This window comes from Acromyrmex echinatior, chromosome 6, assembly GCF_024713525.1.
Source record: "Acromyrmex echinatior isolate Ae372 chromosome 6, ASM2471352v2, whole genome shotgun sequence".
Taxonomy (NCBI): Eukaryota; Metazoa; Arthropoda; class Insecta; order Hymenoptera; family Formicidae; genus Acromyrmex; species Acromyrmex echinatior.
In genome coordinates this window covers 4,326,813-4,339,914 of record NC_141857.1, presented here as the reverse complement: position 1 = coordinate 4,339,914, position 13,102 = coordinate 4,326,813, and the positions used below count along the sequence as shown (strand labels likewise).

The following is a 13,102-nucleotide window of genomic DNA, read 5'->3' as shown; positions in this document are numbered from 1 at the left end:
TGAAAATAGTATATATCTAATTTTAATTCAATTATACATTTATCTTCTTTTTTAATCTTAGTTTAATTAATTTTTCATCTTTCTATAATTCTGGTGCCAAGCTTTTTTTAAGCCTGATTTCACAATCTAAGATTACAATCTTAAGATAAAGAATAAATTAAACACAGATTAAAGCTTTAATTAAGTTTTTATAGTTCTGATTTCAGGCTGATTGATCAAGGCTTGAAATCAGAATTATAAAAATTTAACAAGAACTTTAATCTGTGTTCAATTTACTGTATCTTTCTCCAATTTTAAGAATTAGAAAGTAAATTAAAGAATTAAGGAATAAATTGAACAAAGATTCTAAGAATTAAAAAAGATAAAGAGTAAATTAAATAACATTACAATCCGAAGCGCCACTACGGTCTAAGTATTAAGATGTTGAATTAATATATATATCATTCAAACGAATGAATTAATTTCAGAAATAATAATTACGTGTCGATATGGTTGTCGACATTAACGCAATTAATCTGAAATGTAATAATCCCCCCAAAATTCCCCAAATTAATCTTAAAAAACTGTAATAAACTTATTGCGAAAAAAGAGTAAATTAAATCAAAATTAAAGTTAATCTCATTAATCATTGATAGAAATTGATCATATTTAATTTTAATTTTCTATTTTATTAATTAACGATCTTCAATCATATATATATGTATATATAATATATGTGTGTGCGCGTGTGTGTGTACATATTCATTCTTAATTTTCTGTCTTATCTATTTAATCTTATCTATACATAAATATAACTTCACCTTATCTTACTTGATGAATAAATACAATCAAATAAGCTTTTTGCACAAATCCAATACTTTCTTTTTAACTTTATTGTCTGGCGAGAGGACCACGGATGACCACGGTTGACGGCCTCCTCAACAGATGCCACTACGCCAGTCTCGCGATGCCCCTCGGCATCGCTCGGCATGTCGGTTTTCAATTCTCCGGTACTCTCGGTGACTCCCGGTAGTTGCACGAGCGGCGCTGACCTGTCGTTGGCGTATGTATGTGTATAACAGCTGTGTAGCCGATCGAGTTCGTTGCGCGTTTTTGGTACGGTTGTCTCGTGCAGAGACCAAGACGACCAGAAGCGTTTTCTGTGAACGGAGGAGGTGGAGGATCATCGCGGACGGATAGGGCGAACGAGCGAGCGAAGAAGCGACGAGGAAAAAACGTGTTTCCGAAGTGCGGGTGCTATGCCTCACCCACAATCGGCACAGGTGCCATCGAGATCGGTCACCCTGTTTCGACGATCTCGGGGATTCGAGATGTAGCCCCTCTTCTCCTTCACCACCCGCCTACTCCCGCTGTTTCAGTGCTCCTGCTTCTTGCCCCGCTGAGTCCCGAGGAAAATACACATCATACGTACGCACACACACACACACACACATACACACATATATATATATATTTTACGCACACGCTCCTCTGCTTTTTCTCTCTATCTCTCTCTCTCTTTCGTACTGTCGTCGCAACACCCTGGTCACATCGATGCGTCGTCACGCAACATCGACGGGCTTTCGTGCAACAACGCTCACGGATCTTGACCGCCGCGTCGAGTCGTCTGCGACTACGTCGCTCTCCTCATCATCATCGTTAACATCATCGCTGTCTCTCACAACAAGTGCCTTCTCTCGACTCCTGTCGTTCGGCCGTGCGAGCCTTCCGGTCGCAGGAGAGGCAGCGTGTACGTTTCACCTGCCCCGGCGGTGAACGCGACGACGATCTTACCTTACGATCGCACCTTTGTCCAATCCTGCCCATGCAGCCCGGTAAGTGGACAGTTTTCAACGTGGTACTATCGAAGGGATTACCTTTATATGATAATGATAAGGAAAAAAAAATGATTTTTATATAAGGAAACAAGTTCCAATTCATTGTGTTTCGATTGCTATGTTCCGGATTGAAGTGAGTTTTAAATCGACGAGCGATGTATTCACGTTAAAAGTTGAACCTGCAACTGCATTATTAGAAATGTTAGATTGACTGAAAGTCACTATTTTTGTCTTCTAATGCCCGTTGATATCAATATCGATTAACTTTAATCTTGGTTCAACCTCATCTTTTTCTAATTCTTAGAACAAGATAAAGAGTTAGTTGTACCGAGATTAAAATTATAGTTAGAAACGAGCATAAAACTGTCGGATTAATACTAAAAATGATATTCGACCGTTTCTCTCAATCTTTCATGGAGAGACACAATTTAATTCTTACCAACAGACTTTAATACACTTGGTAATCAATGCTGAAAAATTAGAAGATCATTTTTGAAATTTATGATTTATTTCTCATGGATAGATGGGAGATAAATTTTTTCTCAGTCCGTCCATTGATGGATCGAGAATTGGAATAACAATGATCGTATATCTTTAGTCTCAAGATGAGCATAAGGAGCTGTTCATCTAATGGAAAAATTTTTGAGTCAGCACATTTTTTTATAGTGCGTAGAATAAAAAAAGTGCGTATTATAATCGCGTGACTTGACATTGCACAACGTGCATCGTCGGCTATCGTCGATTGTTTGCGCCCTAGATACGTGCAATTGTTGCGTGTCGTTGGACGCATGTATTTAAAAAAGTGACAGTACTTACGTCGCGTTGAAATCTACGTGGTATTTTTATCGAGCGGAGACGTGGCAATCTCATTGAAATTGTATAACCTAATTGAAAATATAATTGTGAAATTGATAATTACAGTGACACGACAAAACTATCGAAGATTAGATTGCAACCAGCATTTTTTTTCTAATCGGAATACGGTGATCTTTGGCGAAATTGAATAGTCTAACCAACGATTCAAGTGACAACAACAAGCTAAATCAGCATTCGCTGATTCGTATAATTTCATCTTACATCTTATGCATAATTTACTGTAATTATTTAAATCGATAGATATTAGCATTTTATATATATATATATATATATATATATATATATATAAAGTACCATTAGTGATAATTAATAATTTAATAATTAATAATTTAATGGTATTATATTTAAGTTAGTTGATTTAAAGATTTCATAATTAGAGTTATGTATTAATATTCATTGAATATTCAGGTTCATTAGATCTAATCTAATTTTCCACTATCTATATTCATAGAGGAAAATTCTAAACTTATTTCAGATATATATTTTATTTCTTAAGTAGACATAAATCCTGAATTCTCTTTCAGAAGGAATATCTATCTTAGAAAGAGAATATATCTGAAAAAACGGTTTAGAATTTTTTTCTATGAATTTCTATGAATATTATTTTGACTTTAAGTGATACTTAAAACTCCCTTTGTCTCATTTTAAAGTGAAAAAGAGATAGAGACAGAGAGAGTTTTAAGCCTCACTTAAAATCAAAGTAACGTTGGTGCAATTGAATCTAACTCATATAATATTTTTCGATTATTTTGAATTAAATTTTAATTCTTAGATTAAATTATATTAACGAAATCAATTCAGAATAATTTTATATTTTTTTTATAATAACAGAACAATAAAAATAACATTGTGTTTATAATATATAGAGCTTGTTATATCTCAACTTTAAAAAATGAATTAAGATTCTTATTTGAAAATAAAAAATTTTTATTGTTAAATTGTGAGAATTTAAAAATATCAAAGAAAAAAAATTGTGTCTCCCAGATAGGATATATTTACATTCATAAAAGAAGTTAAAGAACAATAGTCAGATCTATCCTTTAGATGTGTATAGATATCCGTAGACAAAAGAGAGAAAAAACGCGTGTGCACATTAGTGCATACATATAACTTGGTTTCTATAATCATCGATAGCCGTCTGTAGCACATGAACATTCGAGGGGAGGGGTAGGGGGGGTTAAGTAAAATATTGATATCTTATGTTTATGGATGTTTTACAGAGATGAATCAGTTGGTTAAAACAGAGATGTATTGCTGAGAACAGCAAAGGGAGAAACAAAGGGAGATTGTTGTTTGAGTATCGGTACACAACTAAGAGGCAAAATGTCTCAATTGAACATCAACACTGGGAAGCGAGGGAGAGGAGTTGCAAGTACCTCAGCGTCATCCGTATCCGCCATGAGCAGCTCCACTGATCTGGCAAGTCTTTTCGAGTGTCCTGTATGTTTCGACTATGTGCTTCCACCTATTCTGCAATGTCAAAGTGGACATTTAGTTTGCACCAATTGCAGACCGAAACTTTCCTGTTGTCCCACATGCAGGGGTCCATTGGGTACGTGACGTAGCATTTTCTTTATTATTGAAATTTAGGGTGATATTTCCTTTGTGCGTTTTTGACGTACGAAAAATTTTTCAAGCCTATTGATTGACTATGGGAAGATCCAAGGACCTCTCTATTCTGTACACATTTGTCGTACGACAAAAACACACAAATGAAATAGCACTCTAACGTTTGGTCAATATATAAAAGATTATGCGTTTTGCAGGTTTTCTCTGTGTCTAGATCCATTCTTGGAATGCCAACGGTTTCGTGAACCTTGCAGTCCACTTCAGGTTCACGAAATATTCCAAGAATGAATATGACAAAGAAAACCCGAAATGCATAATCTTTATATAGAAAGCACCCGTGGAAGTCTCAAGAATATTTGGTCAATATGTGTGCAGGTAACATTCGTAATTTGGCTATGGAAAAAGTGGCTAGTAATGTAATGTTTCCCTGCAAATACTCCACTAGTGGCTGTACAGTTTCGCTGGTACATACTGAGAAGGCAGATCATGAAGATGCATGTGAGTTCCGTCCATACAGCTGTCCCTGCCCAGGTGCGTCCTGTAAATGGCAAGGATCGCTGGAGCAAGTGATGCCGCATCTTATTATGAGCCACAAAAGCATTACGACTTTACAAGGTAATAAATTTGTGTTGATCGTACCTTGATTCTAAACTCCTAACACAACGCTTTTGTGGAATGTTCTCTAGGCGAAGACATTGTTTTTTTGGCAACTGACATTAATCTCCCTGGAGCCGTGGATTGGGTCATGATGCAATCTTGTTTTGGCCACCATTTCATGTTAGTGCTTGAGAAACAAGAGAAATATGATGGACATCAACAATTTTTCGCAATTGTACAATTGATTGGCTCCAGGAAGCAAGCAGAGAACTTCGCTTACAGGTAATTGTGTTATTTATATGAAAGTATTTAATATCTAAAATTCAATAGATTTGATATTTCCATCTCTTGCATAAACGTTTTTTAATTAAACTATCGTGTGCAACAGACTAGAACTAAATGGACATAGAAGACGTCTCACATGGGAAGCAATGCCGCGTTCTATTCATGAGGGTGTGTCGTCCGCAATTTTAAATTCTGACTGCCTTGTATTTGACACCTCAATAGCACAGTTATTTGCTGACAACGGAAACTTAGGAATTAACGTCACGATTTCTATGGCCTGAGGAAAGCCAGAAAAAGCAGTGTAAAAAGAAGACTTGGACATATCGAGCAGTCCTTGGGAATGGTAAAGTATTCGAGTGGGACTGCTCGCTATGCATAGAGAACAATTCTTTTTATGTTACCAAATGGATATTAGCAATACAGAAACATAGGGAATGTTGTTTCGAGTATGTTGACGATACGCAGCATTTGGATGCTCAGTATAGGACCGTCGTTGAAAAGCTTTAAAGTATACTTGGATGTGATATTGATATATCACAGAGATAAATGTAATAAACATCTTTTCGATATATCCATGCTGTGACTTTGGAGCTTTGATGCTGAGCACGATATCGTTTTCCGAGGAAAAAAAGTACCTGATATACGCGCTATTGTCATATTACTCTTACTCATTTCACATCGAACTTTCATATCTCTTTGGGGAGATACAATGTATTAAGATCTAAAGATGCCTTTTCATGCTGTTAAAATAAATCACGTGATTAAAATTGACGCTTGACATTCGTCAATTTCTATCACGTGACTTATTTTGACGCCAAAAATGAGCGTCGAGCGTCGGCAAAAGGCACCTTAGGTCCTACTGACATTTTTTTGGTTTGTATTTTAATGTCTTTCTCGACTTAGTACAGCGAATATTACGAAGCAAATTTCAAGTTTGCTATGAATATTGTCTGTGCTATGAATGTAACTAGTGTACTTTATTTTCCGCTACATACTTTTATATTATTATTTTTATTTATAAAATTTACTTTCGATTTTCTAAAATATATTATATTTCGTCCTTCGTATATTTTATCTTATTAAAGGATCTGTATGTATGTATTTTGTATATAACGCGATAAATCCGGCTTTTGTAATTAGCATGAACGGAACTGTTTCGTTATTTCGCATTATATAATGACACGATATCGTGCTTTTTGCGATTTTTACGCAAATAGCAGTGAAAGGCAGATCAGTTTTTCACGATCTAGTCTGAATGTCGAAGCAAAATACTAATATTTTTACAACAGTTGTATTAACATTAGATGCGTTCTAAAATGTACTAATAACACTGAATAATTATGGCACGCTTGAATTATAGATTTCTCAGAGCTGTCAGTACATTTTGGGATGTACTCACGATATGGAGCAATGTTCAATTGCAGCAAAGTTCCTGTAAGCAAGAGGGAAAGGAAGTTTAAAAATGACTGAAGCAATGGTACATTAAAATAAAAAAGGAACGTTTTATACAATTTAAGTTTTAATGTACTTTGCATTATTCTCTTTTTCTTTTGCAATTATTAACGTCACATGTCACTTACTCTTAAATAAAACTTATTTTATCAATATCGATGCAGAAGAAAAGAAATTATATCACGTTCAATATCTATCAAATTAATTCTTTTAATAAATTTCTTTTTTTATAAATCATATTTTATATAAAATGCTATTATACAATGGATAATTCATCAACAACTCTCGTAATAAGATATTCTCATAAAACTATAAAGATTTTCTTTATTTTTGTGATTTATGCTTCTCAAAATGCATTATTCTTCTTTTATATTGTTATTTCATATAATATTGTATGAATTTTAAAAAGTAATGAGGTATTTATTATTAGCAAAAACAGAGCATTGAACCGAATTGTATCATTAGAAAAAAGTCAATAATTCTAACGAACAACGGAAGGAAGATACGGAGAATATTGTTTTCTTTGGAGAAACAATTTAGACTGAAATGTAATTGTAATGAGATGAGAGTAGACTAAGTTGTAACGATTAATTATATATTTTTTATAGATTGTGGAAACTTGTACAAATTTTACTTTCGCCAAGTAATTCATATGTATTGTTGAAAACAGCCTTATTGAAGGCTGCTGACAAAGTTGGATTAATATTACTACATTCTATATCACCAGCAATTACTTGCGAATTATTCATCGGTTTAATGCCCTGTAACGCAATTGTGAAAGAGAGGAGATTTCACAAGATATAGACGGAAGCACTGTTACTGTAAATAAGAAAACTTATTATGTGATATAATTAGTATTAGTAATGTACATCACGACATGCCGATATTCACGATGTTGGAAATAATTCGAGGGAACCAAGTACACGGTGTGCGCGCACATCGTAAAATGATTTTGTGTATATTACCTTGCAATGGATTATATTTATACACGTCTGTCAGGCGAGTATTTAATTTTAGTGAACTCACGTTGAGAGAAATGAGCGTTCTTGGCGGTTACAAAAAAATAAAAACAGGAGAGAAAACGAGATCAAGCCCCTGAGTATTAACGTTGATTGTTATATTCCGTATCGAGACTATAGAGAACATCTTCCCGGACTGTTAGCGTGAAGCGTAACTCGATAAATTCCGGTCGAGATTGCGGAAACCAGTGCACTCATATTGAGATCACGATGCGATTGGTACAAGAATTTAGTACAGAATCGTGCGATATAGGAAAGAATTTTAGATATACATGCTGGATTTTTATCTCTGAAAACACGGCACTGAGCGGGGACCTAATAATTTATATTTCGAGGAAACGCATCACGTTGTTAAATACCTTGTATATACGATATAAGATAAATGATGTAGCGTAATCCTTGTCCTTTAATCAAGTAGTAATTTATTCTCTAGTATTCGCGATGACTCCATTGCCGTTTCATTGAACACGATCATAGAAAAAAGGCATTTTACGTTTTGATTCTCCTGACGAATATATCTATTGTTTCGCTTTTATCACAGAGAATGATTATGTAACATAATAATCTCAAAAAGGTAAAAAAAAGACGAGAAAATTAATTCGTTACGTTATGAGAAATGAATGGGAAATAAATGGGCTGATGAAAATATGTAAAACGTCGAAGGCTTTAGCAACTTGCTGTCGCATAATGACGCCGAATGACAAATCAATCTCATCGTTATTTTGTTTCTGCGTGAATTTAAAAGCGTCTTATCTTAGATCTATGTTACAGTATATGACTTCCTTTTTTACTTGAAATACGTTGAAATTATCGGAATGCTGGGAACCGTTAATTTTTAACGGAACTTGGCTATTCACGAGATCTGCTGTTTCAGTTGCGAGAGGCGAGGAATGTAATTGTACTGTGCGTACATTTGGCGTATGCCCGACATATCCCGGATAAATCGAACGAACGAGAGGTTTCCTTGTTTTTGACGATACAATTTGCGAAATCACGAACGAATCGTTGTGTCGATCGGCAAGTCCACAATAGGTTCTTTGTATTCTACTACGAGATGTCTAGTGGAGAAGTCGGCGGTGCTCGTGTATTCGCAAAATAGTATAATTGTCGAGAGAATAGCTTTATTTAAATATAATGTATATACTTATATATGCATTTATAGAATCTACAAAATGTTCAAGCCATGTATAAAAAGCATGAATAAATTTTTTTTTATAGATACTTTCCTATCACCCTTGATATCGTTTTCTTATTTTTTGTTTTAATCCTCAAAACTACTTTCTTATCATACATATCACAAATGTATATATAAAAGCTTATAACTGAACAATTTAGAGAATTAATAGAATTCATTAACTTGTTATAATATTTCAAATTATTATTTCATTTTGTAATCATTAATTTCATTCACATCTAGAAATTTGAATTATTACGGACATAATGAAGAGAATTAAATAATTTTAGCAACATGCGATAATTTTAATTGAATGAACGAATAAAATTAATGAAATAGAGAACAAATATCACAAATATTAAGCATGATTTGTGGGATTAACATTTTACGGAAAATACAATTATCATTCCAATGCATTTCATAATTATTTGGTCAAACTTTATATAATTTCATATAAATCGTTTTTCCTTACGAACTTTCAATACATTATTAAATAGCCTCGATACGAACTAAAAGATTAATTAATCAGATTAAATAATAAGAGGGCAATTAATTAATCAGATGAAATGATAATTAGTTATTGTCTCATACCTTCATTGGGCTTGAAAATTTATTTGATTTATTTAGGTTTTCTCGCCTTACATTGGTATATCCCATGTGCTTCGTGCACGTGCTTTGAACGAGCCGGACAAGCTAACGTATGACGCATTGTATGGCGTCGCATGCAGATCGAGAATTTGGTTATGTTCTTTCTCGAATTTGCACGAATCTAAATTGGTTTTTTTTTTAGTTTCATCCACGAATTGATCAGTGAAAATGAGCTGGAAAATCCCAAAACCGCTCGTTTACGTTTCTGTGGTGGCGACTACCGCCGGTGTGGCATATCTGACGAAGTATGGCGTTACTCGAAAGTTATCCCAAGATTTTACACTATAAATCAATCATTTATTTACATTCGCTTTTTATTTTAATATTTTCAGTATCTATAAATATGTTTGTTTATGCTGTAAAAATATAAACAAGATCATTCATATAGCTATAATTTTTAATATACTCACATAAATCTTGTTATTCATACATATAATGTTGATATTAAGACAGTTTTTTTTTTTTTACTTTTTCGTTGCTTTTGTGACATAAATAGTAAAAGTGATTATGTTAAATTTGTAGAGATTATATGGGAGGTCCGAAATATGAAGGAAAAGAGGATCTAGTTGATAAAGTAGTCATTGTGACAGGAGCCAATTCTGGTATTGGGAGAGAGACAGTCCTAGAATTAGCCAAACGCAATGCAAGAATTATTATGGCATGCAGGGATATGAAAAAATGTGAAAGGGTAATTATATCGTTGTTAGTATTTACTCAATTTACAAATGAATTATGAAATTGAATAGACAACGTTATATATAAAAGTCAATTATTTAACTTCTTTTATATGCTATCATTTAAAATAATTTTTTCTTGTGTTTTATTCAGAGCAGTATTTATAATCTGTTCTTATTTCAAGATCGTTTTGTACTTAAGACAGTCTTAAGTATAAGATCTGACTATATATCATCTTATATCTTTTTATCATATTTTATTCTTGTAGGAACGTCGAAATATTGTACTCGAAACGAAGAACAAATACATTTATTGTAGGAAGTGTGATTTAGCATCGCAAGAAAGTATTAGAAAATTTGTTACACAATTTAAAAAAGGTAATTGATATTTAAAAGTATACACAGTTAGAAATTTTTTTATTCAAATGTGTCTATTTTATTTTGTTTACAGAGCATGACAAACTTCACATACTTATTAATAATGCCGGCGTGATGAGATGTTCAAAGAATCACACTAAAGAAGGTATCGAGATGCAGCTTGGAGTCAATCACATGGGACACTTCTTACTCACAAACTTGCTTCTGGATGTCTTGAAAGTATCTGCGCCATCCAGAATTGTAAATCTAACTAGCGCTGCTCATCGAACAGGCCAAATAAATATGCAGGATTTTAATTGGGAAAACGATTATGACGCTGGTAGAGCGTACAGTCAAAGTAAATTAGCTATAATACTTTTCACTCGGGAATTGGCGAGTAGATTGAAAGGTAAGTTTAATATAATTGTATAATTTTCGTTATAATTTTTACAGTGATTACCGATGCGCACTTATTTGTCAGGAACCAATGTTATCGTGAACGCTGTCCATCCCGGTATAGTTGATACAAACATAACGCGGCACATGTTTGTATACAACAACTTCTTTACACGAATATTTCTGAAGCCATTTGCTTGGCCATTTATTAAAGCACCTTGGCATGGAGCTCAACCTGTTTTGCACGCAGCATTAGATCCTAGTCTTACAAGTGTTTCCGGATGTTATTTAGAGTAAGCATCATCGAAAATTAAAAAAAAATGTTAAATGTCGCAAATATAATATCAATGTTATCGTATATTTATATTTATAGCAATTGCGAATCTAAGGAAGTATCAGAGGAAGCAAAGAATGATAACCTGGCAAAATGGTTATGGAAAGTCAGTGAAAAGTGGACAAAATTAAATGTTATATAAATATAGTATAAATATATACTAGAAATATACAGTTGCTGGTTGTAACTTGTTTTAAAATATATAACATTAGTCTTTAGTAATTACATGTTTCTAAAATTCCTTCCATTTAGAAAATATTCGTTTAATTTACATTAATGATATAAAATAAAATAAGACGTTTTATAAAAATTTTTCACGCAATCCGTACAAGAAATTTTTACTTGTATACTTTTGGTTACTGAAATTCAGAGAATGGAAAGTTACTTTTTAAAAACAATTTTGGTGATGGTAACTAAATTAAATATTACCATTATTTAAAAAGTAACAATTCATTACTTTTTCGTTACTTCTTTAATGGAATCCAGTATTCCCGATTCATAATTTATGAATGGAGCACGGATTAATTCGTACAACATTCATTTCTCAGTGTGCATTTCTCTAGCTGATTTTATCAACAGTATCAGAAAAAAGATGTAGTATTGTAGGTACGTAGTACCTAAATCAAAAATGAATATAGTGATGGCGCTAATGTACGGACGATTTCGACGGTGTCATGAAAAACGCCGGTACAAAAAAAAATTGGTACAGGGTGGGCCATCTATTGGTACGTTTTTAAAAATGCGATCAAATGAGCATACATTGATATTTTTTATTAATTTTTTTTTTTGTTGTGAAGCTAAAAGTATCCGCGTCAAGAATGAAAAACGATTTCGTTCATGTGGCTCCCTCTACTGGCCTTACAGTATGCCATTCGGTCACCCCAATTATTAATGACATTTTGGACTACCTCGGCGCCAATTTCACTCAAAACAGTCGTAATATTGTTTTTCAAAGCTGGAATTGTCTCTGGATTATCCGCATAACATCGGTCTTTAACGGCACCCCACAGGAAAAAGTCCAGCGGTGTCAAATCGCAGCTACGCGCAGGCCAATTGACATCTCCTGAACGGCTGATTATGCGGTTGTTGAACTTGGTGCGCAGAAGGTCGATGGTAAGTCGGCTTGTATGGCATGTGGCGCCATCTTGTTGAAACCAAAGGTCGTCCACATTCATAGTGTCGATTTGAGGCCATAAAAAGTTGGTCAACATGGCTCTGTAGCGTTCGCCATTGACGGTAACGGCGTTTCCAGCATCATTTTCGAAGAAAAATGGGCCAATTATGCCACCACTCCAAAATCCACACCAAACTGTGACTCTTGGAGGATGCATTGGTCTCTCTACGATTGTGTGTGGCTGTTCCGAGCCCCAAATCCGGCAATTTTGCTTGTTCACATATCCGCCGAGATGGAAATGAGCTTCGTCCGAAAAGATGATTTTTCGACCAAAATCGACGTCATTATTGAGCTGGTCTATAGCCCACACAGCAAACTGATATCGAAGCGGATGGTCATTTGCTTTCAACTCCTGAGTCATCTGGATTTTGTAGGCGAATAATCCGAGGTCTTTGTATTCTCTCAGTATTCTCCTCAGGCTGGTGCGACTAATGCTCAGTTGCTGCGATCGGCGTCGAGTTGAAGTCGTCGGATTCTGTCTCACACTTTGGGCCACAGCCTCAATATTCTCGGGTGTGAGCACTGTCCGAGCTCTGGGACCACTTCTGTCATCCACTAACATCCCTTTCTCACGAACTTTCCTCACCAATTTGCGTATAGCTCCTTCGGTGGGTGCTCTATCACGACCCATATTTCTTTTCAAAATTCGTACAGTTTCGGCGACACAGCACTGACTTTGAAAATAAGTTTTTAAAATTTCAAAACGCTCTTCAAGAGAAAACATGTTGTT

General features: G+C 34.4%; 2 protein-coding genes across 3 annotated transcripts; both read left to right on the top strand.

Annotated features, from left to right (window-relative positions):
- Positions 1 to 1,000: 1,000 nt before the first annotated feature.
- Positions 1,001 to 8,854, top strand: LOC105153922 (E3 ubiquitin-protein ligase SIAH1). Of its 2 annotated transcripts, none has more exons than XM_011069068.2 (5): positions 1,001 to 1,814; positions 3,914 to 4,245; positions 4,638 to 4,877; positions 4,949 to 5,141; positions 5,248 to 8,854. In XM_011069068.2, the coding sequence occupies exons 2-5, from the start codon at positions 4,017 to 4,019 to the stop codon at positions 5,423 to 5,425; spliced, it is 840 nt and encodes a 279-aa protein (XP_011067370.1). In that variant the 5' UTR covers positions 1,001 to 1,814; positions 3,914 to 4,016; the 3' UTR covers positions 5,426 to 8,854. The 2 variants fall into 2 exon arrangements, with proteins under 2 accessions (XP_011067370.1, XP_087263180.1); XM_087407054.1 differs by lacking the exon at positions 1,001 to 1,814 and adding an exon at positions 2,541 to 2,913.
- A 589-nt stretch (positions 8,855 to 9,443) lies between these two features.
- Positions 9,444 to 11,420, top strand: LOC105153920 (retinol dehydrogenase 13). The gene is made up of 6 exons (XM_011069067.2): positions 9,444 to 9,682; positions 9,960 to 10,125; positions 10,381 to 10,489; positions 10,563 to 10,877; positions 10,950 to 11,157; positions 11,238 to 11,420. The coding sequence occupies exons 1-6, from the start codon at positions 9,606 to 9,608 to the stop codon at positions 11,338 to 11,340; spliced, it is 978 nt and encodes a 325-aa protein (XP_011067369.1). The 5' UTR covers positions 9,444 to 9,605; the 3' UTR covers positions 11,341 to 11,420.
- The last annotated feature ends 1,682 nt before the right edge of the window (positions 11,421 to 13,102 follow it).

What these genes read in the sequence shown, in the direction of transcription:
- LOC105153922 (XM_011069068.2), top strand. Translation starts at nt 4,017, where the DNA reads ATGTCTCAATTGAACATCAACACTGGGAAGCGAGGGAGAGGAGTTGCA. An exon ending in CACATGCAGGGGTCCATTGG is followed by an intron (nt 4,246 to 4,637) that starts GTACGTGACGTA and finishes ATATGTGTGCAG; the next exon opens with GTAACATTCGTAATTTGGCT. An exon ending in AAGCATTACGACTTTACAAG is followed by an intron (nt 4,878 to 4,948) that starts GTAATAAATTTG and finishes AATGTTCTCTAG; the next exon opens with GCGAAGACATTGTTTTTTTG.
- LOC105153920 (XM_011069067.2), top strand. Translation starts at nt 9,606, where the DNA reads ATGAGCTGGAAAATCCCAAAACCGCTCGTTTACGTTTCTGTGGTGGCG. An exon ending in GGTGTGGCATATCTGACGAA is followed by an intron (nt 9,683 to 9,959) that starts GTATGGCGTTAC and finishes TTAAATTTGTAG; the next exon opens with AGATTATATGGGAGGTCCGA. An exon ending in ATATGAAAAAATGTGAAAGG is followed by an intron (nt 10,126 to 10,380) that starts GTAATTATATCG and finishes TTATTCTTGTAG; the next exon opens with GAACGTCGAAATATTGTACT.